The sequence below is a fragment of the Hipposideros armiger genome, unplaced genomic scaffold (assembly GCF_001890085.2).
Source record: "Hipposideros armiger isolate ML-2016 unplaced genomic scaffold, ASM189008v1 scaffold_1283, whole genome shotgun sequence".
Taxonomy (NCBI): Eukaryota; Metazoa; Chordata; class Mammalia; order Chiroptera; family Hipposideridae; genus Hipposideros; species Hipposideros armiger.
Window position 1 is genome coordinate 188,492 of NW_017732633.1, and position 15,003 is coordinate 203,494.

Below are 15,003 nucleotides of genomic sequence, written 5' to 3' on the forward strand. Positions count from 1 at the left end.
GTTGTCACCTCGAGGGGTAAAAAGTATAACTATTGCACTGTGTTGTACAGCTGAAACTAATTCTAAAAAATGTGTATTTCACAATAAAAAATAATTTTAAAAAAATTAACAGTAATTACTGCCCTTAATCGATTATACTTTGTTGTCATCTTGTTCCTTCTTTCTGTTTAATATAATGGTTTCATTATGAACGTGTCATGTAATTCCTGAATAGCAAAGAAAACTTTTCTACTCAGCCTATTTCTGACACTTTGTTAGTATAATTTAATATCTTCTCCTGGTATTTGATATCTGTGGGTTAAATTTTACTTCTATTAATAAAAGTAGAATAGATCAAATTTTCTAGAAGTCATTTAAATGTCTGAATTCTGCCCATGACAGACACAACTTAATGTGAATAAGATTAAAAAGATTAATATTTCCTGAGTGGTAGTATTTATTAAATTCCCATATAACTTATTTAAGTATATATTGCCAATTTCCACATAAAATTAAAGAGCTTTCTTTCTTTCCTAAAAAGGAAAGTAGTCTTAAACAAAATATGAACAGAAACTACAATTGCCAATATTATTTTAATTATCTTGGCTGTCTTCTTTTATTTTATGATACACAATAAACAATTCATTTATTTGTTCTTCCTCTATCCAAGTTTTTAACAGAATAATTCAGATCCTGATTTTATTTAACTTGCCAAAACATATTGTTTCCCCGAGTTCAGAGGCCTTCAGAGAGCTGATGACAGCCCATTTGTTTTCTTCTTAAACTCAAGCCCAAATCATTCTATATTTTGTGCTTCAGATTTCAAAAGATTTCCAAAGGAACTGTTCATTCGAACATAGAGAAATGACAAATTAAAATTATTTAGTTCCATCAACCAATCTAATGCCTGGATTCACTTATTCATTATTACACAAATATCTGTTGAGGGCCTATTAAATGCCACAAAGTACAGCAGCAATGGGAATATAAAGATGTATAAGGCACAATATCAACCCTCAAAGAGCTCACAGGTTTCTGGGGGAGACTTTAGAAAGAATTAGAAAAAAATTCTGAAAGTGAATTATAGGCACACAGGGAATTATGAAAGCATCAGGGGCCAGCCGAGTGGCTCAGTTGGTTAAGAGCTCGCTCAAGAGTGTGAGCTCTGAGCAACAGCGGTTCGATTCCCGACCCAAGCTGAGTTGCCGCTGAGCTGCCAACAGGTGGCAGGATGGCTCAGCTAAAAAAAAAAAAAAAAAGTATAAAAGCATCAGGACAGGGTGCCTAATTCACTCTGGGCTGGGAGCAGGGACAGGGAGAGCTTCCTTGAGGAGGAACACTTCACGTGGGTCCTTAGAAGAAGCAGCAGTTAGCGAAACCAAAAGAAAGAAGGTCCATCTAGCAATGAGCATTCAGGCAGCAAGCAAGGAGGCAAAAGCCAGGCACTCTTCATGATATGCCCAAGGGAGCTACAAGCACTGCTATGGCCGCAGATGGCCGCAAATGGCCACTTCAAGGCAGAAATGACAAGTGATAGACATGGAAAAATAAGAACCGACCAGGTCTTAGAGGCCACTGTAACCCGTGTTAAAGAGTTGGGAGTTTTCTTTTTGAGGTGATAGAGAGCTACCGAAGGGTTTGTTAGATTGTTCCAACATTGGTGTCAGCGAGAACCTGAGGAAGCACAGAACTGGAGGCAGGGAGGCTGGTCCAGAGGCTGCTGCAGTCACCCAGATAAGAGATGGTGGCATAAATGGGAAAGAGATTACCTTTAGAGATGCATATAAGGCGAATTAGACAGGAATGATTAAATATGGACAGGGAAAGAGAGAAAAGAATCAAGAATAGCGTCCAAGTTTCTGGCTTGGGTGCCTAGGGGATTGTGATATCATTTTCATGCTTAATGATTACATCCTTAATATCATCTACAATCTTCTTTCTCTTTCATTTAATAACATGTTTCATGAAATTCTAGATTAACAAGGAAAGCAGCCTCAATCTGCCTATGTTGGATAGTTTGAAACAAATTTTGCATTTTCTGCTAGTACCGTATAGTGGTTAATGTTATTTCTATAATAAAGATAATACATGTAGACCAGCAAATATTTTTTAAAAAAAAACAGTTCAAGGAGGGAGATGATTAATTCAAGTTGGGACACCTTGAATTTAAGGCATATTGGAGATGTCCAACAGGCAGTTGAATATACAAGACGGAAGTGTAGACAAGAAACCTGGGTCCTAAGCATAGATTTGTATGTCATCAGCCCATAGAGGGTTATTGAAATCATGAGAATGATTGAAATTGTCCTGGAAAAGCATATAGCATGAGAAGAGCTGTGAATGTCAGACTCCGAGCAACATCAATACTCCAGGGCTGGATAGAAGAAAATAACAAAATGGAATAATCAAAGCAGTTAAGAAGAAAGCCAGGACAGTGGAAAGTCATGGAAGCCATGGTGTAGTGTCAAGAAGAAGGAGTGATCACCCGAGTCAAGCACAATAGAAAAGTCCATCCAGTATGATGAGGGAGAAAAAGTGCCCACTCTATTTGACAATCAGGAATTCTCTGGCGACCTTAGTGAACACAGTATTGGCATATTCTGTCTGTGGTTAAAGGATGTCTAACGAAGACTTTTATATCATTAAACAATGCAAGAGTTACCTTAGGAAATCCACACTCATTTAAAATGGTATGTAACATTGCTTATAAATTATTGCTATAAAGTTACCTCCAGTCTCTTTCCTGAAGCAGTTGCCCTTAGTAGTTTCCATCCCCACTATCAAGTATTATTATTAGCAAGAGGTCATCCACCACACTTTGTATTATAATCTACAGCTCAGTTTTCTTCCAACTCTGTGTGGGGAGCAAGGGACAATAGAGCCAAAGTGGCATATCCAGCCAAAAGATAAGTAAACCACCATTCATACATTCAGAATCCATTTATCAAGCACCTACTATCTCCCAGACAAAATGCCAGGCTTTAGGGATGCGAGTTGAATAAAGCATACTCACTGCTCTTCAGAGATTCACCATCTAGCCCCATCCTGTTCCCACCAAGTACCTGCTATCTGCAGGTCACCCCATCTTTCCCCTAGGACCTTTGAGAGGCCAGCCAGAGAATATCATAGCCCAGACTGACTTCCTAGAAACAAAGATTTTTTTCCTGGCATTTTTCCTCCCTTCCTTCCTTCAGTACTTCTAAACTGCCATCCCCCATCTCCCTGGTTCAGATCTCGTAGTTGCCTTTTGCTGCTCCACCTCAATCCTGACACATAACTGAAACTGATCTGGATATGCCCCATTTGGCCTTGATTAGCTCCCGTCCATGCCTCCCTCAGGACTGTCATTTGTCACCACTATCAACCTCCACAGCCTTACATAGTTTGCTGGTTTCCCCTTAACCATGTTGTCCCGAGGATCACCATCCCTTTGTTGCTGGCAGACCCCGTGATCAATGCTGACAAGCCCTAATGGCCTGTTTAATTATACAGTCTTCCTTTTAGGTTTAAACCAAAGTCGAACTCAGGGGTATTTTAAGAATTTCTATTCTCTTCCTCAAAAGACCCTTGACATGGGCCAGCCGAGTGGCACACTGGTTAAGAGCTGGTTTGGGACACCAGCTCTGACAGCAGTGCTCCAGTTTAGATCCCACATGAGGGCCAGTGACACTGCGCCCTCTACAGCTAAGATGCTGAACAACAGCTCGACCTGGAGCTGGGCTGCTGTGAGTCACTGGCGACGGCATAGGCTGCAGTCCCTGCTGCAGTGGGCTGCCATAAGCTACCGTGTGTGGCCAGCAGCCAGCGTGAGTGGCCAAGAGCCGCTGTGAGCGGCTGTCCAATGGCCGGCAACTGATCTGCTTCATCCGGGAAGAGCTCAATGATAATACCAACATGGGCCAGTGAAGCGACATCCTCCACAACTAGAATGAAGAACAACAGAATAGCAACTTGTCTGTTTCCCTTCCCCCAATTCCCCAGTGCTGTTCCCCTCCCCAAATTCCCCAATAAAATCTTTAAAAAAAAAAAAAAAGACCCTTGACATCTAGTGGCCTGACTGAAAAGAATTCACACTCAATACTGGACTCAAAAGTCCTGGGCTAAAGTCCAATCTTTTATAAATGCATCCAGGAACTACTGAAGGCCATGAAATCTTCATTGTTAGTCATCTAATGACTAAACAAGGTCCTACATGAAGTAGCCATCAAAAACATCTGTTTCTTCTTTGATCTTTGTAGACAATGAGTATGTGAAAAAGCCAAAAGGATCTTATCTGACATCTTAAAGCCAGAACAGAGAGATGACAAATGTCCGTGATTTGTGGGATGTGCATTTAATGGAGCAGAATGTGGTAAGGCTTAAAGGCGAATGCCACACACTGACCAGAACTGGACTCTGATCACCTTTCCTCTCATAGAGGAAAATCAGCGTCAAGAACCTGACGTGGTTCATTATGGCCTGACCTCTTCTCTCCAACTTCTACATTGGTCCAACCCAGACTTGCTGAAAACTTTTGAGGTTTGTTTCTTGAGGGTGCAGGGGGTGAGTTTCGCTTATTTAAAAAAAAAAAAAACCTAAAAGAATGTTGATGTTCCCTCTTCTAGACGTTGAATGAGGGGGATGTAAATTTTGGGACCTCTGCCACTTCCATGTAAAAACGAAAAGCCAATAGGCTAAAGATGGCAGAGCAAAAAAAGTAGGAGAAAAATCAAATAATGTTATTGAGCCAAGAATTAATGAACCCTGGAACAACCCTGCATTTAGGCTTCTTGTACACGAGATGTTACATTTTTCATTCTTTACAGCCAAAAACATCTCCATTGATACAAGAATGATTATAAATTATACAAATATCCTTAATAAAGCAAAGAAATGATAGTATGATGGACATATTTCTCACATCTTGGTAACTTATATTAACCCAAGATTACTCTTCCATCCAAAATTATTTTCAAGTCCAATAAAACTCTCTTTTCCAGTTTGACCCCAAAGAAATTAGACTCTAAGGGCTTCTTCCAGGTTACAGGTTACTGCCCTGAACCCCCTCAACATCCAGGAATGCTGCACTTGCTCTAGTCATCTTCATTAGTATTATTTTCTTTCTTGTGGCCACTCGTCCTATGGTGGCTGTAGCAGCAGTCACTGAAGCAACCACCAACAACGCCTCCAATGGACCTACCTACTTGCTCCACTGAGTCAAAATGAAGAGAGTTTAATACTGGGGCAAAATGGGAGGAAGGTGTGAAAGTAGAGTGCACATCACAGAACAAATGGACTCATCCAAATGCCAACCACACAAATGAAGACCCCACCTATAATACCATTAAACGCTTTGTTTCTTTCTTAAGTAACATAATCCAAATTAGGGTTGGCCAAGTTGCTCAGTTGGTTAAGAGCGCGAGCTCTGAGCAACAGCATCGCTGGTTTGATTCCCACGTGGGCCAGTGAGCTGCGCTCGAGTCAAGCTGCTGCTAAGCTTCCAACAGGTGGCAGGATGGCTCAGCTGGTGAGAGAACATGCTCCTAACAACAAGGTTGTCGGTTCGACTCCTGCATGGGATATGGACTACGCTCACCCGCAACTAAAATTGAACATAGCACCTTGAGCTGAGTGGCCGCGAACTGCAGAAGGGTGGTCGGATGGAGACTGGACTTGGAACTGAGCTGGCTGCATCCTCCACAAGTAAGACTGAAGGACAACAACTTGGCTGTTCCCCTTCCCCAATTCCCCAACACTCCTCCCCTTACCCAATTCCCAAATAAAATCTTTAAAAAAATAATAGTAATCCAAATTAAAGACTGGGAGCCTATCCCATTTCCAAATTGCTGGGGTATATTTATACTTCTTCAGCACATTCATACTTGTAATACCATCTAACCTGAGTGAGATTCCTGGCACAGGTTCCATTGTTGTTTAAGGCCCAACTCAGCATTTAAAGGGAATCACCCCATTGTGTTTTGTATTTGTACCAGGTTAAATTTTAGGTGTCCAAAGGACCAAAGTGAGCTTTCTCTACAAACACTTACGGCAATGCTGATGTTCATCTGAGCCATCCTCACAGTCCTGCTCATCGTCACACACCCAAGAGCTAGGGATGCATAGCTCTTTGCTCTGACACTGGAAATAGCCCGGGTGGCAAGAAACGTGAGCTAAAACAAACCAGAAAAGGACCATGAAGGCAAACATCCACCCTATCATAACAACAAGCAATGCTTATCTCAAAAGAACATGTGTCAACTCTGCTTAATATATTTGATGACAAATAGTACAGAACCCTATACTAGAGTCTGCGGACTCTAATCAAAGTTTACTGTCAAGTAACCTCAGCAATGGCATCACAACAAACTGATGACCGAAATCAATACAAAAATACAGAAAATAAAACAGCCCAAACACACATACAAAAAGTATTAGACTAAAATTTTAATTTAAGTAAAAGTTAACCATGAGTTATTATTAAATTATTTGAAATGTTTTGTGATAACTAATAGTAAAGCACCGTGATGAATTGGAAAACACAGGAGATTTGAAAAAGAAGACCCAGAGTCAAATAACTATTATTTCTATCATTTACTTGCTTTAGAATCTTTGGCAGGTTCTCTGAGTCTCAGTGTATGCAACATAAAATGGAATCACTTATTTCATAGTTTGCTATTAAAAATAAGTTAGATGATGTACGTGAAAGTACCATATAATGTTAGTTGCTGTCACTTTTTATGATCATTGTTATAAAATACGGAAATATGATAACAATCTCTGAAGAGTTGTTGGTGTAGTTGTTCATTCATTCCTTTATCCCAAAATATACTGCTCTTGCCTTTTTGCTCCTACTGTTTAACCTAAAATGAACTCAGTAAGCCCAAAGAAGACAAACAGATGGAACCTACATAATTTGTAGATTATATCTCTACAAATAGAACTACTTCCTTCCTCAAACTGTGGTTCACAGACCAGCAGCATCAACATAACCTGGGAGTCTTCAGAAATGCAGAATCTCAGAAACCACCTCAAACACACAGAATCCAAATCTATACTTTAGCAAGCTCCCCAGGTGACCCATTTGTGCATGAGAGTTTGAGAAACTATATAGGATCTACTCTCCACCCTTCCTCTCATTCTCAAATGCTTTGTCATCCAAACATTACAACAAAGTTTCATGTTCCGTTGTGCCACAGTGTGGTCAACAATTCAACACAAAATTATTTTTTCACCTGCTTTCCTGATTTTTGGATGATAACTCTTATCAGCATGAATGAAATTGCATGAGTGTGACAGATATCTATGGCAAATGGGCATAATGGGAAAGCAATGGATGGTAGGGTTGGGATTGGTGCACCAGTTGGGGGACCTTGAATACATGACTTAACTTCTCTAAGCCTCAGTTCCCTAACCTGAATCCTACCTCAGAATATTGTTGAGAAAACTGAATGAAGAAACATATGTTAAAGTGGTTTTATAATTAGTTAATTTGGGGCTTTACAATATTATCATGTTTTTAACTCTAATTTTTTATAAATTAGAATATATATATATATATATATATATATATATATATACACACACACACACACACACACACACACCATATAGTTTAAGGTAATTCACACAAATTATACTACATCCTTTATATTAAAACAGACTCTGTAGTTACAAATCACAGCAGTTCAAATAACATTATTTTTTGTTTGTTCTTATTGGTTCACAAAATTTCCAGGGCGAATAACCTGAAATAGTTATAGGCTTCAGAAAACCACTCACAAATTTGTTTCCTTATCAAGGTCATGGGATTACAGGTAAAATAGAAACTGATGTGAACTGAACCCTTCCTGAAAGGGGAGTGAAACAATTACTAATACCATCAGTCCTTTATTCAACCACACAAATCTCAAAAGATTTATGCCCAGTCCTGAATCTATCACTAAAGACACAACTCTTTTTGTTACAGCTGAAATCACTATGAAGCACTTACGTTACTAAAAACAGAGCTTAGCCTGGCCCCTCCCAACTTACGGCAGCCAATTTCATCGGAGTCATCCAAACAGTCTTTGGTCCCATCACACCTCCAGGAGGCAGGAATACAGTGCCCATCTTCACAGCGAAAATGCTCACTGTCACACTCTGCAACCCCACAAGCAACAGAAAACCAGTTAAAAAAAGGGGAAAAAAAACTGTGCCACACAGATATTTCACAGAATACAAATTTTTAATAAAAATGAAAAATTATTCAACTAATTAGTAATGAAAGGAATATATATTATTTTATAAATTAGGGAAATATTTGTGTAATGATTAAATTCTCTGTTGCGGGGTCTACAGAAAAAAGGTCATTTTCATACACAGTTGATGACCACAGTGTGCCTTGATGTAAGCAACCAATCTGAGAAGCAATTTGACATAGATCTTAGTTTTTTTAAAGCGCTTTCTCTTTACCTTAGTACTTTTACTATAGGTATTTTCTTCTAAGGAACTAGAGATTTTTATCACTTTATTATTTATAATAAAGGAAACTGCAAACCTCCTAGATATCCAATAATAGGAAAAGGATTAAATTTTCTTATATCTATATATTGACATATTAAGAACTCATAAAATCATTATGAAGAACTGCTAAATGATTAAAAGAAATATTTATAATATAATGTAACAAAGACAAGAATGCAAAATTTTCCCTATGACAGTCACGGTGGGGGGTGGGGGGAGAAGCGTAGAAAAAGATCAAAATGTTAACAGTGGTTATCTCTGATTGATAACATCATGAGTAACTTTTCATTTGCTTGACTGTGCTATTTTCAGTTCCTCACCCTATATTTTTCTTAAAGTGCCTTCTTGTTACTAAATCATAGATGGCAATTTATGGTCCCTCATTCTTACACTCAGACAAATATTTTAGCTTTTGTTTTTTAACAAATTTGTAAGATGCAACGTCTGTAAGCTCATCTCATTTAAAAAATTAAAAAGACAAAAAAAAAATCTCTGTAGACAACAGAGTGTACAAACGTGGCTCCAAAAGTTGCCACATTCCCAAGTGGCAGTGATTATCCCCTAGTGATGCCAGAAAGAGACTCTAACTTAAGCAGTTCATTTCATTTAACCAATATATCCTTTGGTTTTCCTGGTTCTCCCCAGGACACTAATTTAGGAGTTGGAAATTCTCTGAGTTTCCCCCAAATATCTGACCAGTGATCTCCTCATGCATTATGTGCCAAGTAGAAAGTTTTTTAAAGAGAGCAGCCAACACCAGCCCAACTTGGAGAAGACTCAAAATTATTTCCACAAACCCAAGACGGTAGAGAAGCAATTTGGGGGTTAGAAGAATAACTGTATTTTCCTCATGTGTTTAAGCACTCATGCTAAATTACTCATTTCAATTTTTGGCTAATTAACCCCAAATTAGGTAAATATACAGACCAATTACCTACTCCTAAAATAAATAAACAATGTGCTATCCTGACTTGTCTAAATGCAGGCATATCAACAGCATGACATAAACATAGTTAAGTGATCTATTCCTAGGGGATATAGGCTACTTTGTTCATGGAATGCTCAAATCTGATTGTCTGGTAGTGACATCCTGATTTATAATGTATGCTGCAAATGGTCAGAAACTTCCCTTGGCTAAATGGTGGTACCGAGTGGTACAGGAATACGTACACCCAAATACCTTCTATAGACTAATGCATGATGGTGGTTGGTGGTGCAGGTCTGGGGTTGGTGGTGCAGGTCTCTTATCAACTACCTTTAAAACACAACAACCTCCCTTGCAAAAATGCCCCTAAGGAATGTACAAATTCACTCTGGAATCCCAGAACTTCTCATTGGATTTTGTTCTACAAAGCAATATTTCCATGGGAGATTAGGGGCTTTGGAGGTTTAGCTATTAACACAACATTTATTAAATCACTTTTATCAATTAGGTCTATTGTTATAATCCAACATATTACATTTGAAAGTTCAGTACATTTGTCTCCCTTAGTATCTAATAACTTCTGGTTGAAAAATTATAACAATCTAAAGATCAGTCCCCTCACAAAGAGCTTCCTTCATACTGCTATAGGGGAAAAGAAAAGCATAAACTTAGAAACTAAGTATACAGAAGTAAATTCTCAAAACAATATATTGCCTGTTTTGAAAACACATATATTTAGTACTATTCCTTAAGCAACTTTTCTTACAAGTCAAATTTTGAGGTTTGTTGTTTTCGCTAAAATACGAAGGTAAACACGTCATGAAAAAAAAAAACCACAAAAAAGACACCCAATAGACATTTTTTTTAAGTACTTCAAAGCCAGTTATTTAAAAATCACTCACATAAAAACATGTAACTGGTAGGGGAAATTTTGCAATTAAGTAACTCTTTAGAATTAGTGCTTTTCACATTTGATCTCCCAAACACTCAGTTATCTAAAGTAATATATCAAACCCGATTTACTCAATTTATCAACATATCCATGATAATTCATTTGTCAAATTCACCTTTTCAATATTAACTTACATGCCTGCTATAACTCCCAAATGACTATTGTTTGGAAATATCTATCCAGAAAAAACAAACGGATACTCTATCATTGCTGTTTGACCTCTTAGCAATCAACCAAAATGCTCCACTGGTGTCAGAAGCCTGTCATTCATTCTATTATAAAGGGAAAGGTGCTGTTTACAAACAAGCTGCTGGTGAATAGGTCTAGATCTGGTCTGATAACAACTGCAGGTGCCCCTGATTTCAATTGGTCTGTATTCACCTTATTTTCTCAATGTTTTAAGCTTGTAGCTTTTACTCACAACCCCTCTAAAAGATACTAGATATTATCTACACTTGATTGTTTAATAACTTGAAGTCCAAAAAAATGGGAGGGGGAATTTCATACACTGGAGCCAAACACTCAGTTTATGGCAGAAAAAAATCTAAATAGAGCAAAATTTAAAACTTTTTTCAACAAATGGTGTCTAAACATCCATAACCAACCAATTCAGTTTTAACCAAGAGGTAGCTTTGCAAAAAAATAACTTTTATAACTTAAAAATATTTTTCCTCTAGGAAAAATCAAGGAAAAAAACATCGTAACACTTGCTGAAATACAAACCTTTTGTTAAGAACCAGATTTTTATTTGACAAGGAGCCATTAGAATCAAATGGACACCTTACTTCCCAGCACTAGCCTTTCCCAAGAATCAAAATAGATGGTGCAAAGGTGAAAAAAATACACATGCGGTGCATAAATGCATGCATTGTTCCAAGCACTTTGCCAACTTTAAGTCATTTAATCCTCATAACAACCCTATGGAACAGATGCTATTATTACGAACATTTTATAAATGAAGAAATTGAGGCACAGAGCAGTTCAGTAACTGCCTAAGCTCAAACAGCAAATATATGCAAAGCAAGGATTTGGACCTGGCAGTTCTGGTTGCAGCATCCATGCTATACTGACCACTGCTCCATTTTCCCTTTCGCCAAAAAGAGGGGGGGGGGGGAGATTATTCCACCACACTCAAGAACAAATATGTAAAAATTTGACTTTTTCCTGAAGTTGCTATCGACATTAACTGAATTCATTAATTAGGCTGGTGTGGAAGCCATATCATATGCTCATATAATTCAGTTGGAAACTAGTAGTCTAATTTGGCAATCAACATTGCACATAAAAACTCTTCGGCACAGGAAAATTCACAACAATCAAAAGCAACACAGAACAATCAAAGTTTCAATCTCTTCGAAAAAAATCATATAAGACCTAAGGATAAACTTATTTTCCAACCTTGTAGGGCCCCAAGAAGGAGAAAAAAAAACAAGAGTAATCCTTTCTTCATAAATAGCCATATCCCAAGCTTTGTGATCTAAGTGTTGGACTAAGAATATGGTATTAAGAGTAACAGGTAATGCCTAGAGGAAGGAATAAGCCATTTGTTTTTCTCAGATGAAGAACAACACTGGATTGAAAACACCACTTCTGTATCCTTCACTGGGCACATGTGGGATAGCCAATGCATATTCATCAGGTAATGAAGATTCCTCTTTGTGAGATTCATTTTGTTGGGATCATTATATATCAGAGATATAAAAAACCATCAGGGCGGGAGACAGCCATGTGGCTCAGTTGGTTAAGAGCGCGACCTCTGAGCAACAGGGTCGCTGGTTCGATTCCCACATGGCCAGTGAGCTGCCGCTGAGCTGCCAACAAGTAGCAGGATGGCTCACAGCACCTTGAGCTGAGAGGCCGTGAGCTGCCTACGGGCAGCCAGATGGCGACTGGACTTGGAGCTGTGCCCTCCATAACTGAGATCTAAGGACAACTTGGCTGCTCCCCTTCCCCAATTCCCCAATAAAATCTAAAAAAAAAAAAAAAATCGGGGCAAAAAATGAGACTAAATTGGAGTTTACCATCTTAAATCCAAATCCATACAAAGAAAAGTGAAATCTGGACTAATGTAAAATAAGAGGAATATCCAGAAGTTTAAAAAAAGAGAGAAAAATATTGAGCCATATTAATAACAGTCTCATCCTTCTACGCTTTTCTTGTAAGTTTCTTTTCCGGCTCATGAATTCTCTCCTTAGAAGAAAAATGCAAGTCACAGTCAATGGAACATTGTCCAGAGTTAACAGGGGAAGGTCATTTCTGTGGCAAATCCTATTTTCCTGCTAGATCCTCTTAACATGTGCTGGTCCTTCCAGACACTTGGTCTACCTGAGGAGGTACATGTGTTCTTTCTAAAAACATGTAAAACCAGATGACCAATAGTCCTATTTCACTGAACTCAAAGAAACAAATAAACTTCAGAGGCAATTGCTTAATTCACATATAATTTTACTTCATTTTTTTTCTGTTCTTTATTTTTATTCTCTTTGTATTGATATACATACGATGTTTATAAGTTGGGTGATGATTTACTACTATTCTCACACCTTATCCACACTACCAGGACCAGTCGCTTTTGAAGATTTAGTCGCTTACTCATTTCCAAAACTTCACACTGCAGCCCTGACAGCCAAGAGTAACATATTGTGTGGAAGCCCCTGCTCTGCAGAATGTCAACCGGTGGAACAGTCAAGGACTCAATTGATTGAACTGAAACAAGACATGCACAGCAAACAAACCTACTACTCTTTCTGGGCAATATTTTATCTGCCTGGGTTTATAACAGATCACCAAATAGGTGGCCAGAATTCTTTTTCTTTTTTTTTTTTAAGCCCAGTTTACAAACCCCTGAGTTGACTGCTTTTTCTGAATTATGGTTTCAGAACCCAGATGGTTTTTGATAGAGCAAAAAAACAGTAGGAGAACATTTCAAGAACTCAAAGACTTTGTGGCAAAACCCACAAAGCCAGTTGATGAATGATTGTGTACACACATTATTTAACTGCAATTAAAAAATAAAAAGGACCAAAAGAATATGATGTAAGATTCACTACAACCACAAAAAAATCATACCTACTATGTGCAAAGCATTGTTCTAGGGTTTGTGGAAGAAACAAAGAAAGCTACATGGTCCTTTTTATAGAGCTTACAAATTTATTTATACATTATAAATTAAATAGCCACGCAACAATAGCTGCTGTATATTAAGAACCTGCTATGTGTTCGACCATATGTAAACCTCTATACATATCCATTGGATCCTCTTAGAAATGTTACGAAGTGGGATTTCTACTTATTTAATAGAAGGGGAAATTGAACCTCAGGGATATTAATAAACTTCCCCCAGGATCACAGGGGTAGAAAATGTCAGGGTCTGATTCAGACCCCGGACCTGTCTGATTCCATAGTCTATGCGCTTTTTCCTTCCACTTCCTACAAAACAAATGATAGCTTTCGTTCACCCAGAATGTACTATGTGCCAAAAGTATTTTAAGAGTTTTCCATAGATTATCTCATTTGTCCTCACAACAATCCTGTGAGATAATATTGATAGCCCAATTTCATAGATGAGGAAACAGGCTTGACCTAATCTCACAGCTAGTGAACAGTGGATCAGGGATGCACATCTAGGTAGTCTGACTCCAAAGCTGTGCCATATGACAGCAGATGATCTGGTTCCAAATAAGCAGCAGAGATAATTAAGAACCAACTGGTCTCAGGGTGAAAAAAATTAACATCGCAAACTGGAATGATCAGAGATGCCTTTATGATGGAGAACAGGACTGCACTGGGCTTTTGTGCACGAGCTGGAGGGACCAGGCATTGTGTATGTAGTAGGGTCCAAACAACTCGAGACAAGCCTCGCATGGGTGAAGGCCTGACAAGCAGGCTCCATGGACCAAGCTCAGAGAACCTCCTGTAGAGTACTGGACAGCAAATCTGGGGAGATGGAGAATAAAGGGCCTTGAATACCAAGCAAAATGGCATGATTAAGTGGGTTGAGAGTGAGAAACCTTAGAGATCACAAGTCAGTAACTGTGTTAAAACTAAAGGTCTCTGGATAGATGCCAGTCTGGACTAGGACACAGACTTTGGCCATCTGAATGGCCAAAGAAATGGAGGCTCCATTTCATTCCCCAGAGCGCTGCCTAGAGCATGAACTCAGTGAGCAGGCTCGTGGGTGGTCTGAGCAGGATGCCAGCAGAGATGGGCCTCACCTTGCAGCCCCTCCAGTTTCACCAGGCCTGATCCAAAGCAGCTTCACTTGCTGGGTAAATGGCCAACAGGTTCTACAGGTGCCACCAAAATTATCCTTGTGTTCTTTCTCCACCATCCTCTCCAAGCTGAATGTTTCTGAGCACCCAACCAACAGAATTCAGTCAGCGCTCAAGATAGTCGGTTGATCTCAAAGATTGCTTAAATAATTGCTTAATAATTTGGAAAGTGTGTTTTCAATGGTCAAAAGCCAGCAAAATAATGTGATGCACTATCAAAATGGCCTCCCAGTGGGAAATTAAGTTTCCACCTTTTCTAATCAAGCTACTCTTCTCCCTTTTCTTTGGTTTTTTTTTTAAGATTTTTTTTTTAATTGGGGAATTGGGGGAAGGGGAACAGACAAGTTGCTGTCATTTTGTTCTTCAGTCTAGTTGTGGAGGACGTTGCTTCACTG

The 15,003-nt window shown here is 38.7% G+C and overlaps 1 protein-coding gene across 1 annotated transcript in view; it reads right to left on the minus strand.

The window, feature by feature from the left end:
- The window catches only part of LRP2 (LDL receptor related protein 2), a 242,363-nt gene that overhangs the window by 186,888 nt on the left and 40,472 nt on the right, over positions 1 to 15,003 (minus strand). Inside the window, exons 2-3 of the mRNA XM_019633298.1 lie at positions 7,990 to 8,097; positions 6,006 to 6,128 (exon numbers count right to left, since the gene is read on the minus strand). Coding sequence (XP_019488843.1) covers positions 6,006 to 6,128; positions 7,990 to 8,097 — 231 coding nt within the window. The remainder of the gene's footprint in view (positions 1 to 6,005; positions 6,129 to 7,989; positions 8,098 to 15,003) is intronic.